The sequence below is a fragment of the Podarcis melisellensis genome (assembly GCF_964234715.1).
Source record: "Podarcis melisellensis genome assembly, chromosome: 7".
Lineage (NCBI taxonomy): Eukaryota > Metazoa > Chordata > Lepidosauria > Squamata > Lacertidae > Podarcis > Podarcis melisellensis.
This window is the reverse complement of record NC_138539.1, coordinates 26284897-26311813: the sequence shown is the minus strand read 5'-3', so window position 1 is coordinate 26311813 and position 26917 is coordinate 26284897. Positions and strand designations below refer to the sequence as shown.

The 26917-nt window shown below is 41.1% G+C and overlaps 1 protein-coding gene across 8 annotated transcripts in view; it reads right to left on the bottom strand.

Moving 5' to 3' along the window:
- The window catches only part of RUNX1T1 (RUNX1 partner transcriptional co-repressor 1), a 147099-nt gene that overhangs the window by 18756 nt on the left and 101426 nt on the right, over positions 1-26917 (bottom strand). For all 8 annotated transcript variants that reach the window (XM_081919756.1, XM_081919758.1, XM_081919752.1 and 5 more), the window contains 5 exons: positions 26437-26618; positions 14463-14713; positions 12055-12140; positions 10818-11013; positions 693-761 (listed from right to left, as the gene is read on the bottom strand). In XM_081919756.1, the coding sequence (XP_081775882.1) occupies positions 693-761; positions 10818-11013; positions 12055-12140; positions 14463-14713; positions 26437-26618 (784 nt within the window). The remainder of the gene's footprint in view (positions 1-692; positions 762-10817; positions 11014-12054; positions 12141-14462; positions 14714-26436; positions 26619-26917) is intronic.

The window sequence follows — 26917 nt, the reverse complement described above, 5'->3', positions numbered from 1 at the left end:
TAGTCAGTGGTCATGGATCATGGGAGTTGTAGTTCAGCAGCATCTGAAGGACAAAAGGTTCTTCACACATGCTCTACTACATCAAGGTTGTTCCAATTCCCCCCTTAAGCCCATCCCTTTTTAGAAGTTGCTGGGATTATTAGCAAAGTCTTAACTGAGGCAGCATATATTGTCTCACCTGGTCTGGAGGTGTGGCTTGTGCCTATTATGCAATGCCTTCCCACTGCTACAAGCCAACTACAAGCGCTTCCATCCGAAGTGTAAGAACATGCCAATGGTAAGAGGCACATCTTGCAAATACAATACAATGACTTCTAGGCAGGCCCAGCTTCCCAAATTCTATTTGACTTCTCAATACAAACCCATTAGAAAAATCATGTGTGTTAATGTTCAAGAATGAACCATAACTTTTCCACAAGGAAATGTGAAACAAGCCCTGAAAATGATCTGTTTATTATCTGGGTTTCTTTAAAAAAAAAAATCCATATTGACATCTCCTTATCTTCAGACATAGATGCTGCTCTAATTAAAACAGTTCTGGTGTTCTGATCTGTTCCAGTTTAAGACTATTAACTGAAACTTTGGCTTATTAGTAGCACATCCCCCCCACCCCTTTTATTCTTTATATCAGAACATTAACAAATGCACACAGCTGCCAAATTGCTAGGCTCGTATTTTTAAACAATTCTTACCAGCTTTCTTCCAGATCTCCTCTGGCACGTATCCAGAAGCAGGCCTGTGAAGGAATTCTCGATGTGAGTCTATAGGAAGGAGGGGTGGGGGGATCAGGGGAGGAAAAGAAGAAAAAGTAGTATAATAAGTAATAGTTAAACAGGATTTTTTTTTAACTGCCCTCTCTCTTTGATGCTTCAGTCAAGGGAATGAAAATATAACCTTTATATAAAATGCAGAGGACAATAAAGCCATTACTCCCACATCATTTAAAGAAGAGATCAATCGGTTCATTAAATTGATCTGTCATAACGCTCTTCTTCCCTAATATAAGGCCTGCCAACTGAAAGATGCTTCATACCTCTCCTTTCACTTTCATTTGTAGATAAACTATTAAAAAACAACAACCAAGGGTGAAAAATACAATATGGTACACTTGAAGATCTATGGGGGGGGGGGACTCTGTTCTTCCTTCAGCTCTTAGCTGCAGTACTATAAAATGAAATCATCTAATATTTTCCTCCCTGATCTTCTCAAGAAGAGACAGGGACTCCAACATACGAAAGATCAGTTTTGCACCTGGGTCCCATTAAAAGGCAAAGTAGGCAAATATCTACGAACTCAAAACAAAAGTGGGAGTCAAAATTCTTGATTTCTTCATACGAAAGCCCCTGGTTGGAAAAAGCTGCAAATTTATTGGGTTTTATCTGATAGTGATTCTTCACAAGTGGAAAGCAGTTTTGCTTGAGCAATAGATTGCCTTTGGGGGGCAATACTGCAGCTCCCCAGGGCTCCTGAAAAGATGCTTCTGAGGGTTGGGAGGCAGTAGTGGATATGGCAGTCGGCAAGAGGGACTGGCAAAAAACAAGGGCTCTACCTGCCAAAATGGAAGCGCATTCTGTGATCACAGGGTGCACTCCAGATATCAGAATTGTACTGTTGGAAGGGACCATTAGTGCCATCTAGTCTAATCCCCTGCAATGCAGGAATCTTTTGTTGCAGTACAGCTCCCACCAACCCTGACCATTGACAATGCTAACTGGGAGCTGGAAGTTGTGGTCCAGAAACATCTGGAAGGCACTACATTGGCTATCTCTGTGCCAGCACAAAACTGCAGCCAGATAGCAGTTTAGAGAATAGAGTCACTTTTAGATTTCAAAGCTGTTGGAATCAGTATTTTTCGTAAAGCATGATGAGGAATTAAGGTGGTGGAATGCTCCAGTCTTATTTTCCTATTGACAGTTCATGGAGAAGTAGATGGCTTTTTGGACCATACCACTGCAGACTGCAGGTGGGAGAGTCAACCATTCAAATTGCTTCTATACAATAAGACTCTGTGCAACTAGCATAGCAGATACCTGGGAGAGAGAGGTTCTAGCCTCTTTTTCTTTGCAACACACAAATTTATTTTTTGTGGGGGACTCCCATAACTACTGTATTCAGTGATACAGTCCAGGAATAGTTTGATCAAATTGTGTTTATCTAGTTCAGACCTAAGTTCCATTGTAAAGCCCCAGGGTTGAATTCAACATAGTGCTAATCAGTCAATGCAAGTAGTGCTAATCAACATAGTGCTAATCAGTCAATTTCTCCTCATTTAAATCTGTTCTGGGTGTTCCTTTAACCCTCCGGGGGAGATTTAGGGGATGGCATGAGAGGCATGCATGGGGTAAGGAGATAGAGAAAGTCCTGTTACAACAAGCAAAATAAATAAATAAAATGTTTGAAACAAGGACATTAAACCACTAGTAACCCTAATCATATGCATTATCAGTTAAATAGTATTTCAATGCCAAGACAACGTCATATCTGAAGTACAGTAAGTCAGCGCAGTAGATATCACCAGCTCTCACAATGCCTGCTTGCTACCATAATTTTTTTTAGCAGCAGGTCAAAATAATATCATGGCATGGCAATATACTGAATTGGCTACTGATGGTCCCTTCCATTCTCTTTCTAATCATGTGCAAACATAAAAAAATATTACTTATTTTAGAGTAAAGAATAAAGCATTCTTTATTTCAGAATGAATAAACCCAATAATGAGGTGAAAACACTCAAAAAATAAGCAGATCACTTGATTAATTTGTCTTAGTTCCCCAGAAGAAAAGGGATTTATAGCCGAATGCAGATCGCAGATGATATAAAGCAGGGAGATAAATCACATCTGTTGAATCTGGCAGGTTTAACAATACAGTCCACAGTAAGCTTCACATGTGGCAGTCAGAGAAGAGACCACCTTACAAGTCCATTAATCACTTGGGGTGAGATTTAAGCTCACTGAAATCTATGGCAAAGCAGCCATTAACTTCAGTAGATCATTTGCTGTTCTGCAAAGGAAGGAATATGAAACCTGAGCTTCCCTTGAAGGCCTTTAGAACATTTTGAATATTGCAGCAGTGCTGGCTCCAAGTGCCCTCTGCTGGGCCATTTCCTCCATCATTGGGCCAAGGTTAGTTTATCTGGCAACAATGGGCAGCATTCAACGCAGTACAGGTGACTGCATCTAGCCATGATTAAAAATTGCCCCAGAGCAATGCTATGTAGCTGGGAAATGAGAAAAGTGGCTAAATCTTCTTAGAGAGAGCTGGGCTGGATTTTTTCAAAAGGAGAAGGTGAGGGCAGGTGCCAGTGGCAAGGTAAGGGTGCTGGGGCCATTGCAATTGCCCAAGGATGCTAGCAGCGACTCTGCATAAGAAGATGAAGCTGCAATGCAAAGGGGGGAAAATACACACAGAATCTTCCATTTTGTTTTTAACTAGTTGTTAAAACGTGATAGGGATGCGGGTGGCACTGTGGGTTAAACCACAGAGCCTACGACTTGCCGATCAGAATGTCAGCGGTTCGAATCCCCGCGACGGGGTGAGCTCCCATTGCTCGGTCCCTGCTCCTGCCAACCTAGCAGTTCGAAAGCACATCAAAGTGCAAGTAGATAAATAGGTACCGCTCCAGCAGGAAGGTAAACGGACTTTCCGTGCACTGCTCTGGTTCGCCAGAAGCGGCTTAGTCATGCTGGCCACATGACCTGGAAGCTGTATGCCGGCTCCCTCAGCCAATAAAGCGAGATGAGCGCCACAAGCCCAGAGTCGGCCACGACTGGACCTAATGGTCAGGGGTCCCTTTGCCCTTTACCTATAATCATGATAAGATACAAAATCCAAAACTTAAATCTTCAAATGGTTGAGGTAGTGCTAACTATATTCATATTTATGCTTTGGAGACTACCAGCAGTGGCCAGTGTGGTGGGGCAGAACCATTAAGTCGCCCTCGTGATACTGGCGTTGCTATAGCTTACCTGGATCTGACCAGGGTGGAGCACAGTGGTGGCAAGGTGAAAGTCAAGCATTTGCGCTGGTGGAGCCAATCCAGCAGCTTGCCACTGCCCTGCACCATCCAGGAAAGATATAGAGAGACCAATGTTGGGGGAGAGAGTCCATGGCTCTGCTTCAACACACCAGTTGCTATGGGATGCTGCAGGTGAGGAGCAGGATCAAGGGTTGCAGTACACTACAACCAAACATTTGCTGTTCTGTCCTTGGTACATTCCCTTGCTGTGTATCAAGCCCAAGGGCAGTAAGCCATGCAACAATCCCATTATTTTCACTATGGCTTTTCCACATGATAGCAATGTTAATAAAAAATGAAATGAGAAATGCTGCGCTGGCTTGTTTAGCTACGCAAGAGTAAAAAGTAAACGGAATTCAATGACATCATTGACCGGATTGCCAGCTAATTGGTGCAATTTCCAAGCACAAAGATCAATCAAGCTCATATTCCAACCACAATTCACATAGATAATGTAGCCAAGACTCTGCAAAAGAATTAAATCAAGATCTTATAAAAGATTTCTATAGGGTTTAATTTAAAAAGAAAAAAACCTAGAGAGGGAAGTATGCCGTAAAGAATGATGAAAATAATAAGAAACATATTCTTAAATCCTTAAAAAAATTATTTAAGTGGATAAGATGAAAATAGTCTGGGTGGCTTTCTGTGTTGCAAGACACGTCTTCATAGTTCTAGAACAGGAAGTGAGCAAAAGCTTCTATAAAGACTCAGCGCCGTAGCAATCATTCTTTCAAACCAAAGAGTTATGAAATCTGAAAGAATGGAAGGAAAATTGTTTCAGTCTTGTTTCCCTTGAGGTTATTGACAGAGTGTTTGGCACTGTGAAGACTACCACATATTGTTTAGATTGCTGCCCATCTTGCCTGGCTAGTTGAGCTTAAAGGGCTATGGGGTGAAACATCGTAAGGAGAGAGTTCCTCCTCAGTTAAAGGAACTGATAATCTACCAATCTTGAAGAAACTACACAGGAATGATTTAGCCAGCTGTCTAAGACATTCTCTTTTATCAGAGGATAGCTGAATGTGTGGTGAAGACCAGCACTTGGGTGACACATCTTCCTTCAGTCTCTTCCAGTCAGACTTGTGGCCTTGTTATGTGACTGAGGATCCCTGTGGGGATGATCTGTGTCTGGAAGTTGACGGAGAGAACTCTTCCTTCTTGATTATCCCTGGACTTTGCAGTGGTCCTTTGGATAAGGAGAACATGTCATTCTGTAAATCCACCTTGAAAAGCTAGTAGGAGCATCAGATTTCTCTAGAATGGTTTCATGCTTCTAGACTGGAATGCATTCAAGGAGTCCCCAATTGGTGATGCTAGCTCAGCCACTTGGCGGCTGGCATGGTGTTCCACTGGGCTCAGTTGTATCACTGATGCTCCTTAACATGAAGCCACAAAGAGAGAGCTAATCTGAAATTTTGAAATTGGGTGTCAACCAATATGCTGATAACATCCAGATCTCTGTTTATTTAAATAAGTATCCAGCGATAGCTGCCTCAGTTCTAAACAGAGTATTTGCAGGTTGCAGTCAGCTAAGTAAGGTTAAACAGGCTGAAACTGAATGAAGACAAGATTAAGGAAATGCTGGAAGTGCTTCTTGGGATAGATAAGCTGGCAATCTATCTGTCTGACCAGGTTAAGAGCCTAGGGTTCTTCTGAACTCTCTTTTATTTCTGGAAAGACAAGTATCAGCAATGGCCAGGAATACCTACTATCAGTTTAAGGTGCTACATAGATAGGCAGTTTCCTGGAGAAGATGGATACTGTCATGATAGTACAAACCTAGGATTGATTACTATAATGTGCTTTATGAGAGACAGTCCTTGAAGATAGCAAACCTGAGAGCTTTAATTGGCATATGTTGCCCATTCTATGGTTAGTTTGTGGGCTGTCTTAAGCTTTGGAATGGTAAAATATAAACTTTTTCAATAAATCCCTGTTTAATTAAAGTGTTATTTCAAGTAAATGAAATATAAAAGTCCATTAGAAAGAGAGACAGGTTTGCTTTTCCACTAAAAGTTACACATGATCCAATGCAACTTTGTCAGGATTTTGTCGCTTTATAACTATTGCTGGATTGTAGCCACCAAGAACAATAAAAAGAATTTCTTGGGTATAAAAGAAAATGACATTTTCAAAGTCATATCTGAAAAAAACAACTAAGGTACTAAAAGGAAGGGACTAGAGGAAGGAATTTTAATTTCTGCAACAACGCCAGATTTACTACTTTGCAAATGTCAACAGCATGCAGAGAATGGAAGGGACACTGATTTTTTTCCTAACTGAAGTACTAGACCAACTGTTTGTAGGTATTAACCCAAGACTATGTGCAGAGTTAGAGAAACAAAATGAGATGAAAACAGTATCATAAAAGAACCAAGGAATCACGGTGGAGTTTAGCACACCATAATGCAATGTCAAGGATGAAGATTCGGAAAGAAATTAAAGGAATGAGCCAATTCACAAGATCATAACAAATTGAGGTGTAAAAATAAAAATAGAGACTGTCTCTTAAACTAGGTAAATAACAGAACACCCGTATTGTAGCTAGAAGACCTGCTTTTATAAGAAGGAAAATATCCATCTCTTCATATACTTGGCTTATTGTCAAAGTGATGCAAAGTTTTTCATGTATACAGTGTAGGAGATTAATCAACCTTGATATCAGGAACAATTCATAAATTGGAGAAAACCTGTCAAGCTGCTTGTAAAGTTCAGCAAGTACAAAAAAGCATTTTGGGATTCTGCAGATCATCAGGGAGATTGGTATCAACAGAAATAAACAGTGCTGCAAGCACAGAAAGAGAAAAGGCATTTTTGACAGCTGAAACAAAATACAAAGTACACTAGAAAAATGAAACCCATGTCCAGCCATTATACTTGCCTCCATCACTTCAAGGTGCATGATAGCAACTCAAGGCTTAGAAACTAGCCCTGCTCCATCCTTACGTTATTATTTATGTTTTAATAAAATTCATTATAAATCACCTTTCAGGGCACCACTGCACTCTCAATGTAGTTTACAACATTTCAGAAGGCCGTAATAATAGTAATTTAAAATAATACTAATATAACCACAACATCACATTTTTACCCTCCCCAAAACACCCTGAGCAAGGAACTAATCACATCAATTAATGGACAAGCAGACTGACAAAAAAAGTTTTAAGATTTTTCTCTGCATTTATAATCACTGGATAATTTCAATGTTTTCCCCAGTTTCTAATTTTTTCAAACTTTCCCATTCAGTTCTCCATGCTTCCTCAGCAAGTAGCAGTTGTCTTGAAAATCCATCAGTATTTTAGTGTGAAATCTGTCCCTATATATACTTTTCTGCAGTTTTGACTACTATATACATTTTTCAGAAATTTTTCAAGAACACCTTGCGTTTTTGTATGCAATTTTCACCAAAGTATGGAAATTCATGCACTCACTGCCCTCAACATATTCATTTTTATACAGATTGGCTGCAGAACTGCACCACAAAATTTAGAGAAATGCAAATTTTGAAGGGCAATTGTGTTTTGAAAGGAGGATGCTAGTTCCTCTATAGTTCCTCTAAAGGAGGATGCTGGTTCCTTTATAGTGTTAATTTTCAAATTATGTCTCTCTCTGACTCACCTGTCCATCATACTATATAGAAAACAAAAAAGAGGCAGGACTGTAGTTCAGCACATGCTATGCATACATCAATCCAAAGCCCATTTCATAATATCTCCACATTAGGGCTGTTTGCAAACCTGGAGATCTGTTGCTGCCAGTCAGTGTAGATAAGATTGAGCTAAATTGACCAAAGGTAAGACTTGGTATGAGGGACATGCTGATCAGAAGGTTGGTGGTTCGAATCCCCGTGACGGGGTGAGCTCCTGTTGCTCGGTCCCAGCTCCTGCCAACCTTGCAGTTCGAAAGCACGTCAAAGTGCAAATAGGTACCGCTCTGGCAGGAAGGTAAACGGCGTTTCCGTGCACTGCTCTGGTTGGCCAAAAGCGGCTTAGTCATGCTGGCCACATGACCCGGAAGCTGTACACCAGCTCCCTCGGCCAATAAAGCGAGATGAGTGCCGCAACCCCAGAGTCGGTCACGACTGGACCTAATGGTCAGGGATCCCTTTACCTTTACCTTTAAGACTTGGTATGAGGTAGGTTCCTATGTTCCTAGCTTCCTAAGAAACCTTCAGTAGTAACTCAGCCTGTTGTGTTTACTATACCACAAGATATATAAAAAGGAATTCCTTTTTAAGAGGATGAAGATCAAACACTATTCATGATGTTAAACATCCTCCTACAAAGTGGCTGAATAAAGTGATAGATTATTTACATGATTGCCCATCATTTCCCATCAAGTGAGTCCTAAGTGTGAGCGTTTCTAAGTGGTGTTTTTCAGGACTGAAACAATTTTACTCTCCTACCTTCCATGCAAATTTTTAAGCACTTATTTTATTTGACACAACAATGGACCAAGCCAATTTTAAATGCCCGAAATAGCTTTACCTAACATATATGCAGATGTGAGTAGTGCATAGAAATGTCAAGTATCTAGTATAATACACATAAATGTTTATTGGATTTTCTTGTTATTTTGAAACAAGTGTGCGAGGAGTATTTCAATTATTGTGTTTTCAGAGTTATTTTTTTGAGGGGGGGTTGTTTCAAAATGTAATGTGTTTGCTGTTTTTAACAATATTTGGGCCTACATGATTTATTCTGAGATTCATATAAAGACAATTTGTTTTGAATCAGACTACTGGCCTACCTAGTCTAATATTGCTAACTCTAGCAGAGGTTCTCCAAAGTGTCAGACAGAGAAATCTCATACTCTTCCGACTCTAAATTACTTTTAATGGACAACGCTAGGGGCTCAACACAGTACAGTGGTACTTTGGTTCTCGAACAGCTTAGTTGTTGAACAAATTGGCTCCTGAACACTGCTTCTGCTTGAGTACAGGAGTATTTCTCCTGAGGCCAATTGGAAGCTGCACCTTGGTTTTTGAATGGTTTTGGGCATCGAATGGACTCCCGAAATGGGTTAGGTTTGAGAATACCACTGTATTCCCTTCATGCAGCTGCTATGGCCCCTCATCTCAGTGCAGTTTTATATTAGGAAGGTCATAACTGATAAAAGTGCTCTGCATACGAGAAGACCATGAGAATCATCTATTTGCTTCATACAAGTTATTGAAACTAAAAACTCGAGCAAAGGGAATCAAGTTGCATCAGTGGAACACTGTTCCACCCAGAGCAAAGGTTTGTACATGTGTGCACAGAATTCTGTGAGCAGTATTTTTCTTTTCTTTTTTCCCATTCACGGTCCTCTGGGTTAGAATCATTACAGTGACTGAAAATGGGCTGATTATAACTATAGTCAAAACTAATCTTCAGAATGGGTACTAATATAAATCATAAAGGGGGGAAAGACGCAACAGTGTAACAGATGGTCCTCCCCTCCCCCACGCAAAGCTACTGGAGATGACAAGATGGTAATTTTTACAGGGTGGATTAGCTCATTAAAAATGACAAAGGGGGATCTCTGACATCTGAAACACAGAGAGCACACAAAAGCAGTATTTATATTTTCTGATGGCCTTAATTAAAGTTTTTTTTTTTAATGACTATGGCCATGATCCCTCAGTTCCTCTGTTGGCTGGAGAAGTACCTACTGCAACAGTGTACCAGTTACATTTGAGGGTATTTTCAATTGTTGGCCTGACTTCCTCTCGACCACAACCACACTGACTTGGCATTACTCCTCTAATGTTAAACTGCACAATTTAAAAGATAATACAGAATGAATATATTCATTGCTTTTCTCGGGAGAGACTTGGTACCAGGATTTAAACAAAAACCACAGAAGAATGGCACACACTTGGCAAAGGTTTTACCATTCTGCAAGTCGAAACAGAAATGTTTAAGTAAAACCAGAGTGGCATCCAAAGTTGTCATATTGGCTACCAGTTTCCACTCTCTGTTTCTTTTAGTACTTTTCTGGTCCATATACAGTCAAGCCTTGGTTTCTGAACAGCTTAGTTGCCAAACAAATTGGCTCCTGAATGCTGCAAACCCGGAAGTAAGTGTTTCAGTTTGCGAACGTTTTTCGGAAGCCGAACGTCCGATGTGGCTTCCACTTGAGTGCAGGAAGCTCCTGCAGCCAATATGAAGCTGCGCCTTGGTTTTCAAATGGTTTCAGGAGTTGAATGGACTCCTGGAATGGGTTAAGTTCGAGAACCAAGGTACCACTGTAAAGGCTTATATGCCTAATTCAGGTAAGCAGATGGAGCTGAAGCTGCATTTCAGTACAACTTCCCCATCCATTGGTGATTTTAAAGAAAGGGAGCAACAAAAATAGAAGGACTGAGAGAAAACAGGATTGGGCAGAGACACATTCTAAGGAGCACTGCATTGTAAAAAAATATGTGAACTCTTTTAAGTTTGGAGGAGACTCTTGAGAGTCCCATGGACTGCAAGAAGATCAAACCTCTCCATTCTTAAGGAAATCAGCCCTGAGTGCTCACTGGAAGGACAGATCCTGAAGCTGAGGCTCCAATACTTGGGCCATCTCATGAGAAGAGAAGACTCCCTGGAAAAGACCCTGATGTTGGGAAAGATGGAGGGCACAAGGAGAAGGGACGACAGAGGAAGAGATGGTTGGACAGTGTTCTCGAAGCTACCAACATGTGTTTGACCAAACTGCGGGAGGCAGTGGAAGACAGGAGTGCCTGGCGTGCTCTGGTCCATGGGGTCACGAAGAGTTGGACACAACTAAATGACTAAACTACAAGAAGTATCCATTTAATGCAGATACAGTACCTAAAGGGACGGGATCTGGATTCACTGGACTCTGCTGCCTGGAGTGATTGCTACCACTGCCTTTTTTTAAATCCTCTGCATCGCTGTACCGCCGTATCCAGTAATTAAGTTCCTCCCGGTCAGCTTCCTGACATCGCCGTAGCACAGTGAGAGATCGCCTTGTTTTTTCCACCATGTCCATGATGCAGTTTAAAAGCTGGAAGTCATAAAGGAAAAGCTGTCAGAAAGGAAATGATAGGGCTTCACACCACACATATTCCATGAGTGGGGATTTGAACCTGGGACTTGGACTTAACTCTTGACACGACACCATACTTGTTTTTACTGTCTAATCATATTTTATGTTTATTCAGTCACAGTGCTGAGAACTCTTTCCTTGTTCAAATAAGTAGCAGGTTTTGAAGGAACAGTTCTGGAGGGACCAAATATACAACTCCTTGGGGGACGTACAAATATCCTGCTCTAATTTCATGTTGCACTGCTGGCATGGGAGCTGCCATGGTGGAACTTCTTCCCATGCCATTGTGTGATGAAAGAAGCCCAGAGCCATCTGGGAGCCACCCATTCTGCAAATCTTTTGCATGCTGCAATTGCCCTAGTTTTCACTGTTGGTGCTGGTCCAGGGAGCAGCCTCACAATGGGCTCCACTAAAGGAGCCGAGTACTTCTTATGTTACGTCAGCAGTGTGGGAAGAAGCAATGTAAACATGGGAACAAGGCCATAACAGAGACAACTTCCATATTATTCTTAAGTTAAGCAGAAATGCCTAGGTAAGTAGCATAGCGAACTTAAAAACCAATACAACAACAATAATTTACACAATACATTCCCCGTTTGTGGAACATTCTCCCCAGGGAAAACATTCATCTTCATCTTTTAGGTGCCAAGCAAAAACATTCCTCTCCTCCCAGGCCTTGACCAAGCTTACTTAGTGAATTAAAATCTGAGAAGATCTTTCAACTGGCCCTTTCCAAGTCATAAACTTTGTGTGCTCATTACTTCATGTATGTGACAAACTGAACTGCCTAACCTTTGGTTACCTACAGGAGGAAATAGATGGCATACAAAAGAAATCCTCCAAGCCACAAGCGTATATGGATCAAGGTACAAGTTTCTCTTGTGCTGTTTGGGGAGCCCTGAATAATTTAAATAGTCTCATTTCATAATGCTTATTACTTTGAGACTGCAATCTACTTATACATCTATTGAGACACAAAAATGCACAGGTATTTCTTACATGGTCGAGGTGTTTCCATTCTTCTGCCCATTCTCTGTCTGTTAGCCTATGATCAATCATTTCTTCTTGACGTGTGCCATGCAACCCTGCCAAAAGCAAGCAACCCCGCCATGAAATATTAATAACATGCAAGAGTCAACCAGCAATAATTTAATTTTCCATGTATACCCATAAATTATAGGCATTCACAACACTGCCTGGTTATGAGGAACAACCATTACGCAACACACTGATCAGATACACCAGCATCAAGCAAATGAAAGAGGCACATAATAAGATCACAGGGCCTGAGGTATAATAAGACCTTCTAGGTCCCCAACAGCATTTCTGGAGAAGTAGATAATCAATGGGGAAAAAAGACACAAAAAATACAGACTTGCCCCATTGATCCTCAGTATTATGAGATCAATAAGGAGGAGAGAACATTGCTAGACAGTGATAAGTGGAACACAAGCAGGCATATCACATTCTGGTCCAATCAATAAACAGAAATAGGGATGGGGACAAAGAGAATTTATTCATTCATTTATTTAAAAACACATTCAGACTGCTCCCTCACACTCAAAGCAGCTGACACCATATAATAAAAGGCATCCAATGAAAGAATCCCCCCCCCATTGGATGAAACATACAAAGCCCTCTGTGATACATCCACAGAATCAACTGTGCAAAAACAGCAGATAAAGGCAAGGATCTCCTCGCGTAACAGGCCAAGCATTCCAAAGTTTAGGGGCCATGGTGGTAAAGACCCTGCTGATGGCTGTCATTAGTTTGATGTCACTGCTGCAGTGACAACCCACAAAGAAGGGCTTGAATATCCAATCACGACTGGCACACTGGCTAATATAGGGAGGGGCAGTTTCTCAGATAGGTGGGTCCCTTGCTATGCGCCATAAAACTGGCTTTGAATGTGGCTCTGGCTATAGTACCATTTTGCCACAGTGTATTAGATCCGGATCCTAAGGAGTTTTGTTCTGCTCACCAAGATGCCACATCCCATCCCAACAGCTCCCCACACCCTATTCAGGATGGTCTCTTTGCCCACCAAAAAGACTTTTTAAGGGGAATGGGAGCTGGAAGGGACAGGAAAGTCCCCTTGCAAGAGCTTCCTTCCACTAACAGCTGGCGTTGTGGTCTAAACCACTGAGCCTTGGGCTTGCCAATCAGAAGGTCGGTGGTTTGAATCCCCGCAATGGGGTGAGCTCCCATTGCTTGGTCCCTGCTCCTGCCAACCTAGCAGTTCAAAAGCACATCAAAGTGCAAGTAGATAAATAGGTACCGCTCCAGTGGGAAGGTAAACAGTGTTTCCGTGCGCTGCTCTGGTTTGCCAGAAGCAGCTCAGTTATGCTGGCCACATGACCCAGAAAAACTGTCTGGGGACAAACGTCAGCTTCCTCAGCCAGTAAAGTGAGATGAGCGCCACAACCCCAGAGTCGTTCGCGACTGGACTTAACTGTCAGGGGTCCTTTACCTTTACCTTTAAGGTAGTCTTACTGCTGCAGTGCTTAAAAATGAAAGAAAGGGCCTATATCTGCTGGCCTCTGTTCCACCTGAAGGAGTTAATTCAGGAAACAACAGAGCTCAATGATGGAGCACATTCAATCTCTGGCATCTACAGGTAGAGCTAGGGAAAAACCTTGTCTGAAATTCTAGAGAGGTGCTGCCAGTCAATAATAAACTAGGTGGATAAATGGTCCAACTCAGGGTAAGATTGCTTCATATGCTTATTTCACCACTATCCAGTTTCTAGACCTCCAGCACTGATTGTGACTTGGTCTCTTTCTAGAACACATTGGCATTCAACATAAGATCTGCTCCAAAAAATAAAATAAAAACCCAGCTGAAACAATGATTCTATAACTAAAACAATGGCATTAAATGGAAGTGAACAGCAAGAGGGCAACTGAACTTTCAATAGTTTATGGAAGTCAATCGTCTTAGGGCACAAACTCCTGGGAATTCCACTGCAAATTGATGCGGAATTAAATGGAAGACACACATAAAGCACATCTATTGTTTTGTCTAATTTCCTTTTATTTCAACGGGCCATGAAAGATGCATCTACCCGGGGGGGGGGGACCCCATAAGAATAAAATAAACATTTCTATGCCTTTCTGAACCCACATTTTTTTTTATTCAAACATATTTTTATTTATTAAACAGTCATGATTTCTGGCCATCCCAGAAACAAGAAAAGGCAGAGCAGGTCTAAAGTGCAGCATTCCTACTTTCTAACTCTGCAGGGGCAGAGAACAGGGCAATTTACTGGCGGGATTCTCTCCCCTACCCATCTTGAGACATGCGCTGCGATTAATTCATGGACTGTATTATACATTTCTCCACTCATAAAAGAGCAACTGAAGTTTGATGCCTATGTAGAGCAAACCAAGAGGAAGAGCTTTGCTTACCCATAGGTCTGTTTCTGTCCCTGAGGTCCCTGTGGTTGGGGTGTCTGTATGAGTCCCTGTAGTGGTGGGCGATGGCCATATCATCCAAACGGTAATGCTGAGGTGGAGGCGGAGTGGGGTGAGGCAGACCATTGGGCTGGTAAGACAAACCATTATTTGGACTGTACCGCTGGCCTGGGCTAATAGTGCAGGGCCGCTTGCTTGGATGCTCTGAGTGCAAAGGCTCTCTGTCAAAGCCATTTTCTTTGGTTCTAAAGAAGAAAAAGGGCAACATGTTTTGCGAAAGAGTTACAGTCATACCTCAGGTTACAGACGCTTCAGGTTGCGTTTTTTCAGGTTACGGAGCAGCCGAAACCCGGAAGTACCAGAACGGGTTACTTCTGGGTTTCGGCGGTCGCGCATGCACAGAAGAGCTAAATCGCGCTTTGCTCATGCGCAGAAGCCCCGAATCGCCACTGTGGGTTGCGAACATGCATCTCACACGGATCACGTTCGCAACCTGAGTGTCCACTGTATTTCCTCCCTACAGGGAAGGTGAGTGTAACTTTCATAGCACGTACAGTAGATGAAATACATTTACTCATCATGGACATTTATTTCAGACTCCACTAAAAGGTGGGCAAACACAGGATTTATTTCAGCTTGTTCCCTGCTTTGCTTTAAAGCTGAGCAATAGCCACATTCATAAATTGGTAGAAATCCTTTCTGCATGTCAGCATCTTACAATTTACTAGAGTCACTTTTTTCTTCTATTGCCCAATGCATGGGCGCATAGCCAAGAATATTTGGCTCATTTGCGACTTTGCTTCTTGATAACTTTGTCATGATCTCCTATCAGAGAACAATCATTGCTACTAATTTTTTTTTTATGGTCTTTCTTGGAATCTATAGATAAAGATCTCTTTCAGACTTAGAGAGATATTGACAAGGGTTTAAATCCTCCAAAAACTGTGCCATCAGGAAGAGTACTATCAAGTGCCATAACATTAAAAGTGTTGGTATTTTTAAAAAACATTCATAAGAGTGAAAGATCAGTTCTTTACACGTAAACATATACCGAACCTTAAAAGAAAACTGAGAATTCTGTGAATTTCTTTCCAGATAAAAATATAATAGAAATAGAAACACTTTATTTGAATTGCATACTACTGATAAAATGCAGCAATATCTTTTACTGAATTATGAAAGCTCGCAAATAAACAGCATGCAGACATTTCTAGAGCAAAAAAATTATGATAGCCTATTAATAATAATAATAATAATAATAATAATAATAATAATAATAATAATTTTGCGCGGGAATTATCATTAGTTCTCTACCAAACATAACACATTCCCATATTTGCATTTCAGAGATTTTGCAGAGGCATTTTTGGAAGCCCCATATATAATGGTTGTTCTTAAACTGTTTGTATAGTAGCAACTACAGCACAGGTGGTGGGGGGGAGGGAAACCCACTGCTGTTGATATGACTACAACTTTTCCTACATGGGTCATGATAGGCGGAAAAAGTAAAAGCACAGGGTTGAAAGGAAACCATGTCATAAAATGTTTATACAACAGTACTTTTAAAATGGTCATGCTGCTTTCTGAAATTGGATCCTTTCAAACAAAACGATTGCTGCCATCCTACTGCACATACTGCTATGCTACTTGGAGAACTTTCTGTGCTTTTCCCTCTTCTCATTGTATTAAGTTGCTATTACCCAGGGAGTGGTGGACAATTCTAGCTTTGATATGTCTGTCGACACTAGCAGAAATGAAAGCTTTACCTTTGAAAGAAAAGAAATCCCCCACATGCTTTTGTGATAAGAGGATATCATGCAGTTAAGATTGTGCATTTGATTGGCCCAACTTAGACTGATGGAACTAGATTGCAATGGACTGAAAAATCTGCATTGCAGATAACAAACTGTTTACAAAACGTAAGGATAATAAGCATTTTTAAAAATGCTTTATTTATTGTTCTGGGTTGCAAGTGGCAGAAGGTACCTGAATCTTAACTTTCATCTATGCAGATTTTTGTGGAACCTGGAAGCTTTCCCATTTCTATACAAACCTATAAATAAGCTATACAAACAAATAAAAGCACCACTTCAATTAACATACATTGGATAAATCTGATTTTGTTATACTCAGAGCAAACCCACAGAAATAATACCACTGACCTGGGTGGGAAGCCTTTACCATGTGTCACGGCTCTGGAACCGCACAGCTGGGGCAGTGGGGGAAGAGATGCTTGGTGTCTCCCCTTCCCGGCCATGCTGGGATGCCAGCTGGATCCTGTCCCATGGACCTATCAGGCCACTGGGGGGAGAAGATGAAGATACTCCCACTGTTTTTCAGGGGGTGGCCTGCTGTGGGTTGCCCTCTTGGATGATCACTGCAGGATTCACCAAACACCCATCCAGGAGGTGAACGGGCAGGATGAACCGGACCTTCCTGTGGTTTATTGGCCACCATATTTAGGCCCAGGGAGGAATTTGCCTACCTCATAGCAACTGTCACAACTTTGGCAGATAAGACATTGGGTTGGATCCTAAATTGAGCAGGTACCCCATTAAAGGGGTCTAGGAGGGGTGACTCTGTCCAGGAGCCCATTGGGGGCCAATGGGCCAAAACACCTCTCCCAATGCCAACCCTGAGCAGGGTTATGGCACCTAGTGCATGTCAGGGGCAGCTCCCCACTTCAGGGCTTACCTCAATTGGTTTATCAACCAGGAGGTAGGCTGCTTGATATTAGATTCATACCTAATGCCTTGGCCAAACCAACTGGAATCTGTAATCAATAGAGTTGTGGCCTATTTCAACCCAAATACCAATCTCCTGTGTTTAGTTCTACAGTCTGGCCTACAGCACACCGCGAACATCCTGTACCCACACCAGCAAATGGAACTATGTAAGTCATGACTAATTTGTCAATTGATTTCTGTAGGTTTTCCCTGACTATGACTTAGACAGGGAATGCAACTTCTATCCTTTGGAACCAACTTGGCCAAACCATTAAAAAAATTGCAATGTGGAAATGATTTATATGTGACCACTACTGAGACAATATTCTTAACACCTTGTCACGCACGACTTTTGAAAGGAGACCTATAATTAACAGGGATGCTGTGAAAGCTGTTATTTTTCATGCTTGAAGTGAAAATTGCATATTCACACGTGAATAAAAGTCTCAAGCAGGCTGCAGGGTTTGTGAATAAAACAAAAATGTGCAGGATGTTCTGCTGTTAATCTAAAGGTGATCAGCACTGGGTCTGTTGTGCCTCTGCATGGAAAGCAACGCACCAGTTAAGCCTGGCTGTGACTTCCATCACTCTCTCTGATGACCATCAAAAAGTGACTACTGTTCTATTTTTATCTTGTAAGTAATTACAAGCACCATAGTTAGGCTCAGTCTGCTAATAAGAAGGAAATTCATGCTGCCCATGCTCAGAGAAGCAAATAATAGTTGTCATGTGCCTGGGACCTAAAACTTGACTGGCAGTCAATCATCTATCCTCTGTTCTGCTTAACTGGAGGCGTCAGGGATTCAACCTAGACCTTCAGCTTGCAAAACAGGTGTCCTATCACAAAGCACTAACAAGTTGCAGGGCACATTTCTGATTGGCTGAAGCAGAATGCAAGACCAAAGAACATCTCCATTACAGGAACATGAAAAATATGGTGGAGAGGATAGGGACAGCAGCCACTAATCCACATTTGATTTAGGTCTGTAGGAAATGGATGAAATACCCCTCACAAAGAATTAGCTTCCAAATTCAAGTGTAGTGGGTGTTCAGTAGACAGGAGGATGTATGGAGAATATATTTGAACTATTGTCCATAATTGCCAAGGTGACTGCTGTCCACCTATGGAGCTGGGGGAGGATTATTTAATTTCTCACTAGAAATTGAGCCTGAGTAATGCTACCTTATTCTTGTTGGCAAAATGCAAATAGAACAATAGCTTATTTTACAAGGTAATCAAATGGCGAATGAAGGTGCTTTTAAAATGTGCAATGGTGTGCAATTAACGACACAGGAATATCTTAACATTATGGAAATTGCACATCCACTTTTGTGGATAAGTGTTCTGAGCACACAATGTTCTGGAAGTAAGACAAATGTATGTTGACAATAAGGCAAGTGGGGGAAAACGAATTTGAGAACTGCTGAAAACAACACAACAATAATTGTTCTTATTGCCAAGACCAACAATCAAAAAAAGGTCAGAAGCAGGAAATTAGTCAGTGAGGCAGTTGGAGCATTACAGGATAAAAGAGTTTCTGCCAAAGGTGTACAGGGAAATTGCAGAGAGGCTGAAAGGATTTTGTGCTTGTCTTTGCTGCAAAAGATGTAGGTAACCTATGCATAGGCTGACTTTTTTGCGGAGATAGTCTGAAGGATTGAGACAAATAGACATGATCTTCTAAGGCTTACTGGCAACTAAAAAGAACAAATTGCCAGGACCAGATGGCATCCACCCACACCAAGAGAACAAATCAAATATGAAACTGCTGATCTTCTAACAAAAATATGTAACTTGCCTCTAAAATTGGCCTCCATACTAGCAATGTAAATAGGTGTTACATTGGAAAGTAGCCAATGTAACACCTGTTTTTTAAAGCAATCCGGGAAATCACAGGCCAGTTAGCTTAATGTTAACATATTTATGGGTAGATTAGAGAAGCACATTATTAAAGATAAATATTATCAACACATTATTAAAGATTCTGTCATATCAAGCATGTAGGAGAACATGTCTAAAGAAGAATCAGCATGGCTTCTGCAAAGGGAAGTCCTTCTTCTCTAAATCTTAGAGCTCTCTGAGAGTGTCAACAGCATGTCGGTCTCACAGACACTGTAATCTTGGATTTCATAAAGATCTTTTGTCTCATTCAATTTAGCAGGACTGGTTATTGCAAACAGTAATCGGAATAAATGAACAATTCTCAAAGTGGAGGGAAGAAAGAAGCTGTACTGGAACCTGTAGTTTTAAAGTTGTTTATAAATGATATGGAATCAGGAGTGAACAATGAGGTGGCCAGGTTTGTTGATGGCACCAAATTGATGACACCCAAGCAGACTGTGAAGTACTTAAAAAAGAAACACACCACACTGAGTGGATGGCCAATTTATTTACACCCCCTAGAATGGGGCTGGGTGGAGTAGCATTCCAGTCCTTGAACTAATTTTGGGACTAATTTTGCACCCAATTGCAATGGAAGATCTTGGGGGAAAGCACAACCAACTGGAAACTGAAGAAAGGAAACTGGATAAACACTGTGGCTGCCCCCTGCCATCTTCCACATTGCTGGTGCAAACCCAGCAGGGCTTTGTTTTGGGTTATTTCTCTGCCTTCAGTTCTCCTTGGGTTAGGCATAAATATATCCACAGCACAATGCTAGGCATGTCTCCTGGGAAGTAAGTCTCATTAAGTTCAATTGAACTTACTGACAATTACGTAGGTACAAGATTCAAGCCTCAGGTTACAAAATTCAGTAAATGAATCCCAAATAGCCATAAAGTTGCCTCATCTTTGACATCTTTCCTTTGTTCTTATAAAGCAAGGCGATTTAGCCAATTGCAGGCACAATGTTGCTATTCATTATACTATATCTATAAAGTTAGGTAATTAATATATACCAGTTAGGGGCTACAATTATATATGTAGCAATTTCACTATATTCTTTACATATGTATTCTTTACATATAAGTTCCTTGGCACAGGACAGAAGAAAAAGCATTGGATCAAATGTGATGGAATAGTCATTATGCCACTTCCCGAAATAGGGTATAAGTCTGGGAGGGGGGGGAGTCATTTATAGAGTGAGCAGAGCATTTTTCATCTGGCATGCTATGCAGTTATAAAAAAGAAATATATGTACATATATGTGTGTGAGTGTGTTGTCTCCTCAGGTGTCACTTTCTTCTCTCATTCAATGACTGATGGCTCCCAGTATTATTACAGAAACAGATTGATCTTTTTAATGAGCTAGTTTAATAGACTCCAAATTCTCACTGTGGCTGCTCATCCGTATCAGACCATATGCACCAAGAAAACATTCAGTGAAACACAGAGCTCTGCTGGCAGACTGCTCCTACAGTAGACCAGGGTATATATAATATTTAAGTTGCTCAATTATAGTATATTATTTTAATTGTATGATATGTTTTTCCTGGTTGTCCACAAACCTTTATGGTAAGAGTGGGTACATGCACAAGGCAGAAACTAGGAATATTGCATTTCTTTTCAGCCTTCATTGAAGAGGCAGCCCTCTTCACCAAGGAAGGGTGAAGGGTGGGATTTATTAGCATTATTTTAACTAATTTCTACCCCACCTGCTCAGTTTTTAAAGTGTGGGGGGCATTTTTCACTAGGAACTTAAAATCAATAAAAATAATAATGTCTAAATGCAAATATTCCATCTAAATTCAATATTGGATAGTAACAATATCCAAATCCACTGAAGTCGCAAAAAGTGGCTAAGACAAAGAACAGTAAGCAGAATTAATCTTTATCCCTTCAAATCGTTTGTTCTCTTTAATTTATGAGTCGCTGTCCACATGCATCTCAAGGAAATCTACAAACGTATCATAAAAACAACTTGATGGCATTAAACGGCTTTTAGTAGATCAGCAATCGGCCAAGTCTCTGCACTTCAATATGAGCGGCTTTCTGCAAGAATGTGTCGCTATCGAAAAGGTCCTGTTTCCTATACAATAGCAGGACTTACTGAAAGATCTTTATACCTGTAAAGGCTCATCTGGGAGAAGTTTCTCTTCAAAATATCCTGGACCCAGAATGAATGGAACAACATGCCATTTAGCTTACACAGAGATGGTAGTCATTCGGCAACTGGAATACACTTCTCAGCTTTTCTGCCTAGCTGCAGTTAGGTTTTGCAGGTTTTGAAGCACTACAGAACCTGTAAAACCTGTTTGAGCTGAGACAGTAAGAAGAAGAGAAGGATATCAAGTATATACACTGCAACGTCAGACTTATGCAGCCTGCCATCTTTAAAATACCTCTTCAGCTTGGTGAAAATCATAAACACAGGCTTGGCTAGAGTGGTTTGTTTCTGTTAGGGGAAATTCTTCATGGCAGTACTATTTATAGCCTAGTAGAAAAGCACTGTGTGAGAAATCGAGAGTCATTCTGTCTCTGCAAACCCTTGTGCAATGCTATGCAAGAGCTCTTTCCAAAATCTCTTTATGGCTCACTAAAGTTCATATTTGGCAGCCTGCAACTTCCTTATTCACCAGGTTTTTCATGCTGCAACAAAACTCTAATTAGGGATGGGGGAGAAATTTGGTTCGGTTGGCATTCACACCTCCCAAAACAAGATGTGAACCAAAATGCAGTAATTAAAACGTGCACTTCTCTAAATTTTGTGATACAGTTCTCCAACCAAATAGTGTGTATACAAGTACAAATATTAGGGAAAAGTGAGCACCTAATAGTGAAAAATATGCAAAATACATTACTGTAATATTAGGGGGAAATGCTTTCAAAAATATGTATGGTAGGCAAAATTGCACATGAAAAGGTTTATGTTAGGGGGAAAGTGTACTAGAATTTTCATTAGGATATTCTATTTTTATTTATTTATTTATTTTGCAGAATGATGCAGAAACATGGATATCTCAAATATAAGTCTGGAAAAATGTGAAACAGGTACCAAAACTGACAGATTTGCCTAACCCTAAACCCCAAAGCAGTATAGTGCTGCAATACAAGAAGTGTTCTGATAGCACTTGTGCAAGAGTTTACGAAATGATGATAATACATTTTATCTTTCCAATCTTTGGATCCAAGTCACTGTAGACTTCCAGTGCTGCCACCAAAGGTAGATATTTTAAAAAAAACTTCCCAGTACCTGACATTCTCTTCTGGGTTTATTTTATGACACAGCATCTAACAAGACTAGGACATCTCAAACACCAGGTAACCATTGTGAACAGATATTGGGGGGGGGGGGTTGGAATCCATAAGGGATGTTCTAACACCAACATGCATGTTTTTAGAAACTGTAGTGTGTCCAGACATAAGCACAGAGTTAGAAATCAAACTGAAATTTATGTTGCTTGCCTAAACAAGGATAAACACATCATGGGAAATGCAGAACAATGGGAAAAGTTAGGCAGTGACATAGAAATCAGTGAACAATTTTGATGCCATAATTTAAATTTGCCAAAAGATTATCACAACTCCTTTTGTTCAGTAAGATTGATTGATCGATCTAACTAACTAACTAGATTTATATACTCCTAGATTGTAATGAAACCTCAAAGAAGTTAGCTACGTTTTGCCCTGCAAGGGTGGTTTCATATGGTTAACTAATTTGGATTCTCAAATTGCAAGATAGTCTGAAATGTTCAGACTGCAACAGGATTATCTCCCATCCATAAGTCTGTGGCATAAATATTCTGACATCTTGGGCCATGTCATGACCTAATTGACTTTGGATCCAGTTGGGTGAGAATTCTCCCTGCTTCTTTTATTCAAGTATTCAAGTAATCTTGGTGTTCTGTAACATCCGGAGTTGGCTATACAGAAGACAATGGCAGTGTAATGTCTAATATTTAAATGGATCATCTATACTGAACTCAGCTTAAAAGGTGAGCATCAACAATTAAATTACTTATGATTGCTGTTGATTAAATAAAAGCAGTTTCCCTTCTAGCTATTCCAGGAGCCTGTGCCAAACATTGCTCAGATATCTGAACTTCATTTCCTTCTCTTTTGATTTATGCTTGTTCAGAAGGAGTCATAGGACAGTGCTTTTAAAAATCATGAGGAGTAAACTGTGGTCGCCAAAAATAAGCCGGAAAGTGGAAACTAACTACTAGTCGTAAGAACAAGGAAAATTGAAAGCATAAGGGAAAACATTGTGGCTTATCCTTAAAATCATCTAGAGCCAAGAAATCAAATGCAATCTTCTATAGATAAAAATAAAATAAAGATACTAGGGCTTGATCCAGTCCACTGAAGGCACAATAGTTTACACAGAATTCCGGTAGGCTCTATTATTACTAGTGTTATTATTTAATTAAATTTATATACCAGCTTTCATCCGAGAATCATAGGGTAGTTTACAATATAAAACCACAAAAATACATGCTGTAGTTACCAACAAAACTATAGCTCTCCACAGTTTAAAAGGTCATACATAGATTGTTTAATTAGTCAAAGGCCTGGAAGAAGAGGTATTGTTTTTCCTGGTGCCTAAAGATATATATAAAGGTCCGTATAGTTAAAGCTATGGTTTTCCGAGTAGTGATATATGGAAGTGAGAGCTGGACCATAAAGAAGGCTGATCGCCGAAGAATTGATGCTTTTGAATTATGGTGTTGGATGAGACTCTTGAGAGAAGATCAAACCTATCCATTCTTAAGAAAATCAGCCCTGAGTGCTCACTGGAAGGACAGATCCTGAAGCTGAGTCTCCAATTCTTTGGCCACCTCATGAGAAGAGACGACTCCCTGGAAAAGACCCTGATGTTGGGAAAGATGGAGGGCACAAGGAGAAGGGGATGGCAGAGGATGAGATGGTTGGACAGTGTTCTCGAAGCTACCAGCATGAGTTTGACCAAACTGCAGGAGGCAGTGGAAGACAGGAGTGCCTGGCGTGCTCTGGTCTATGGGGTCACAAAGAATCGGACACGACTAAATGACTAAACAACAACAAAAGATATATAAAGAAGGCACCAGGTGAGCCTCCTTGGAGAGAGGATTCCACAAGCGGGGAGTCACAGCAGAAAAGGCCTGCTTTCGTGTTGACAACTTCCAGACCCCTTGTAGAGGAGGCACATGAAGAAGGACCTCGGATGATGATCACAGGGTCTGGGTCGATGCATTTGGAGAGAGGCAGTCCTTGAAGTATTGTTTTCGCTTTACCACGTTTACATGCAGGCAGTACTGGGGCATGTTAGGGGGAGCAACTACCACATCCCTATATAGCATTCTTTTTCAGCTCAGTGAAAATGATATGTGAGCCAGGGAGCCGGATTGGGATATAGATGGCTGGAAAACAGCTTTTTAAACCAGAATAAAAACCATCTCTCCCTCTCCTGGCCTATATTGAATGTTTTCTTAAGACAAAAACACGAAACAGAGACAGTGACAGTCATATCTGGAATCCAAATGATCTGCTAGCCACTTTAAATGTGCATACAACAAACCAAACAATTTGTTGGCTAGTACACGTGAACAGAGCTCCATTATAATCCTAATTATTTAGGGGCAAATTGTGCCTTCAGGCTTATCATGAAAAAGCAGAGTTCTCCACTGATTACTGATAATGGAACATTCTGTTGCATTCAAGCATAACTTAGTTAATTTATTTTAACTTGATTTTTATCCTGCCCTCTTCCAACTATAAAAACCAACTACATTTCTATCAAAATAAAAAGCCCAGCATTCTGCAACGAACTCTGTCAATAAATTCATCCCGCCTCAGTGCAATGGGATGTCACCAGAGCACTCGCAGATGCGACTAAATACAGAACAGCAGATGCGATTGTATCAAATATGCTACAGGGCATTCAGTTGGACAAAATCTGCAGGTCCAAATGAGTTGTTTTGTGCTCTGTATCTCAAACACTGGCTTCACCTTGTATGCAAATTCTTGGGCAAGTTTCATCTTTTTTGAAATGAGTATCTGGTTTGCTGCAGAAAGCAGTGTGATCGAAAGAGTGGCTACTAACACAGAGTGGAAGTCTGGAATCTGGATGATGTCATCAGTCGCTATGGACCAGAAAACTCTGTAGACCAACAGAGGACCTGCCTTAGTGGGATGGCATTGGTACCATCAGCCCTCCTGAGACCATCTGTAGTAATTTCTTCTCCCACCCTGTGATGCTAAGAGCCTGGAATCTGACCTACTCCATTATTAACCACTACAATATCTATCGTCTTCATAACTGGCATGGTCAAACCTGCCAAACAGAACTGACTTTGTTGTGCAGAATAGATTGCCATAGGAGCTAACAGTTGCAGACCCTTCCAGAAGAAGACAGGCTTTTGGGAAACAAGTTCAGCCTCCCGCTCCCTCCACCCAGGTAGGGAATGTGCTAATTTTGTGACTGTGTGAAAGATGGAACAGTTCAGACTGGGACTACAAAAGACTCACGGAGAGCTGAGTTGCTCTCTGGAAGGATCCTAACAAATCTGCTGCAAATGAGTTACTGCTGCAAATCTCTATTGTCTGCTCAGCTTATATACAAATATTACAAACACCATAAGCTTCCTATGAACTCCTTCCAAAGGAAACTGAAGCCTGCATGAGTGCTATACCTCTGAAACTTCTCACTGCTTAGAAGTAGAGTGTACATGTGTAGCAATAAACAAACATAACCATTGCATTTAAAAAGGTCCCAGGTAGAGTTTCTGGTACTTTGGATTGAAAGGTCTCAGACATTACAGAAAGATGTTAGCCTGAGATCCCAGAAAGTCTCCACTGGCCCAATACCGTGACTCAGAACAAGAAAGCTTTTGTTGCTGGTTTTTGTCTCTCTTTTACAGATCATCTTTTACCCGCATAATCAGCTCAACTTCTTTGGTTCCTGAGCAGGACAAAATGGCGCTCTTCCCTTGCGCAGACAAGCTGACATGGCTAGCAGGTGACACTGATCCTGTGACAACATTCTCCACTACACCTGAGGAGAGCAACCTAGCTTAAGGGCCACAGCTATGTGACACACAGCTCTGTCCCCCAATAGGCATTGCTCGCACTGTCTGAGACTTCATTCTGCCCAACCCTATAGAGTCAGCACTCATATATTCATACAACAGTCAAAGGGATATCTTGACCCACTGAAAGTTATTTACGCCATTTAAATAAAGCAGGGACCTCTTTTCAGTGTGCTGGGATACTGGTCAAGGAATAATGATTACCCAACATTCTGATGCAACAGGCAAAGTGGACCTCGCAAACTCAGCATGCACCTTTTCAATACAACGTCATAGAAGCCCTCCAAAACGTTTACCTGTCTGGAGTTCGCCTCTTCCCGTTTTCGTTCACATCGAGAAGCAGCTCTGAGGAGTCAACAGGTGAGGTGGTGCTGGCATCCAGAAGCAGCTGCTCATGCTGAGCGAGGTACTGGGCGGGGTTCTGCTTGGCCAACCTTGCACAGTGCAGGAGCTCCCGCTGTAGCAGGGGCAGATTGGCCTGAAAGATCAGAGGAGCAGCATCACAACATACACCCCCATTAGAAAGCACCCCCTTAGCCTCACAAGCACAAAGATACATTTACACACACGCACACACACAGTTCAGCTGTAATGTATGTGTGTGCATTTAAGCTTTCATAACCATTCTTCTTCTTTTGCTTCAATCCTCAACATTTGTACCAGTATTTTTAGCTGCAAGCTCAGAATACCTTCAATAAACCTGAAGGAGCGTCTCCACCCCATCGTTCTGCCCAGACACTGAGGTCCAGAGCCAAGGGCCTTCTGGTGATTCCCTCA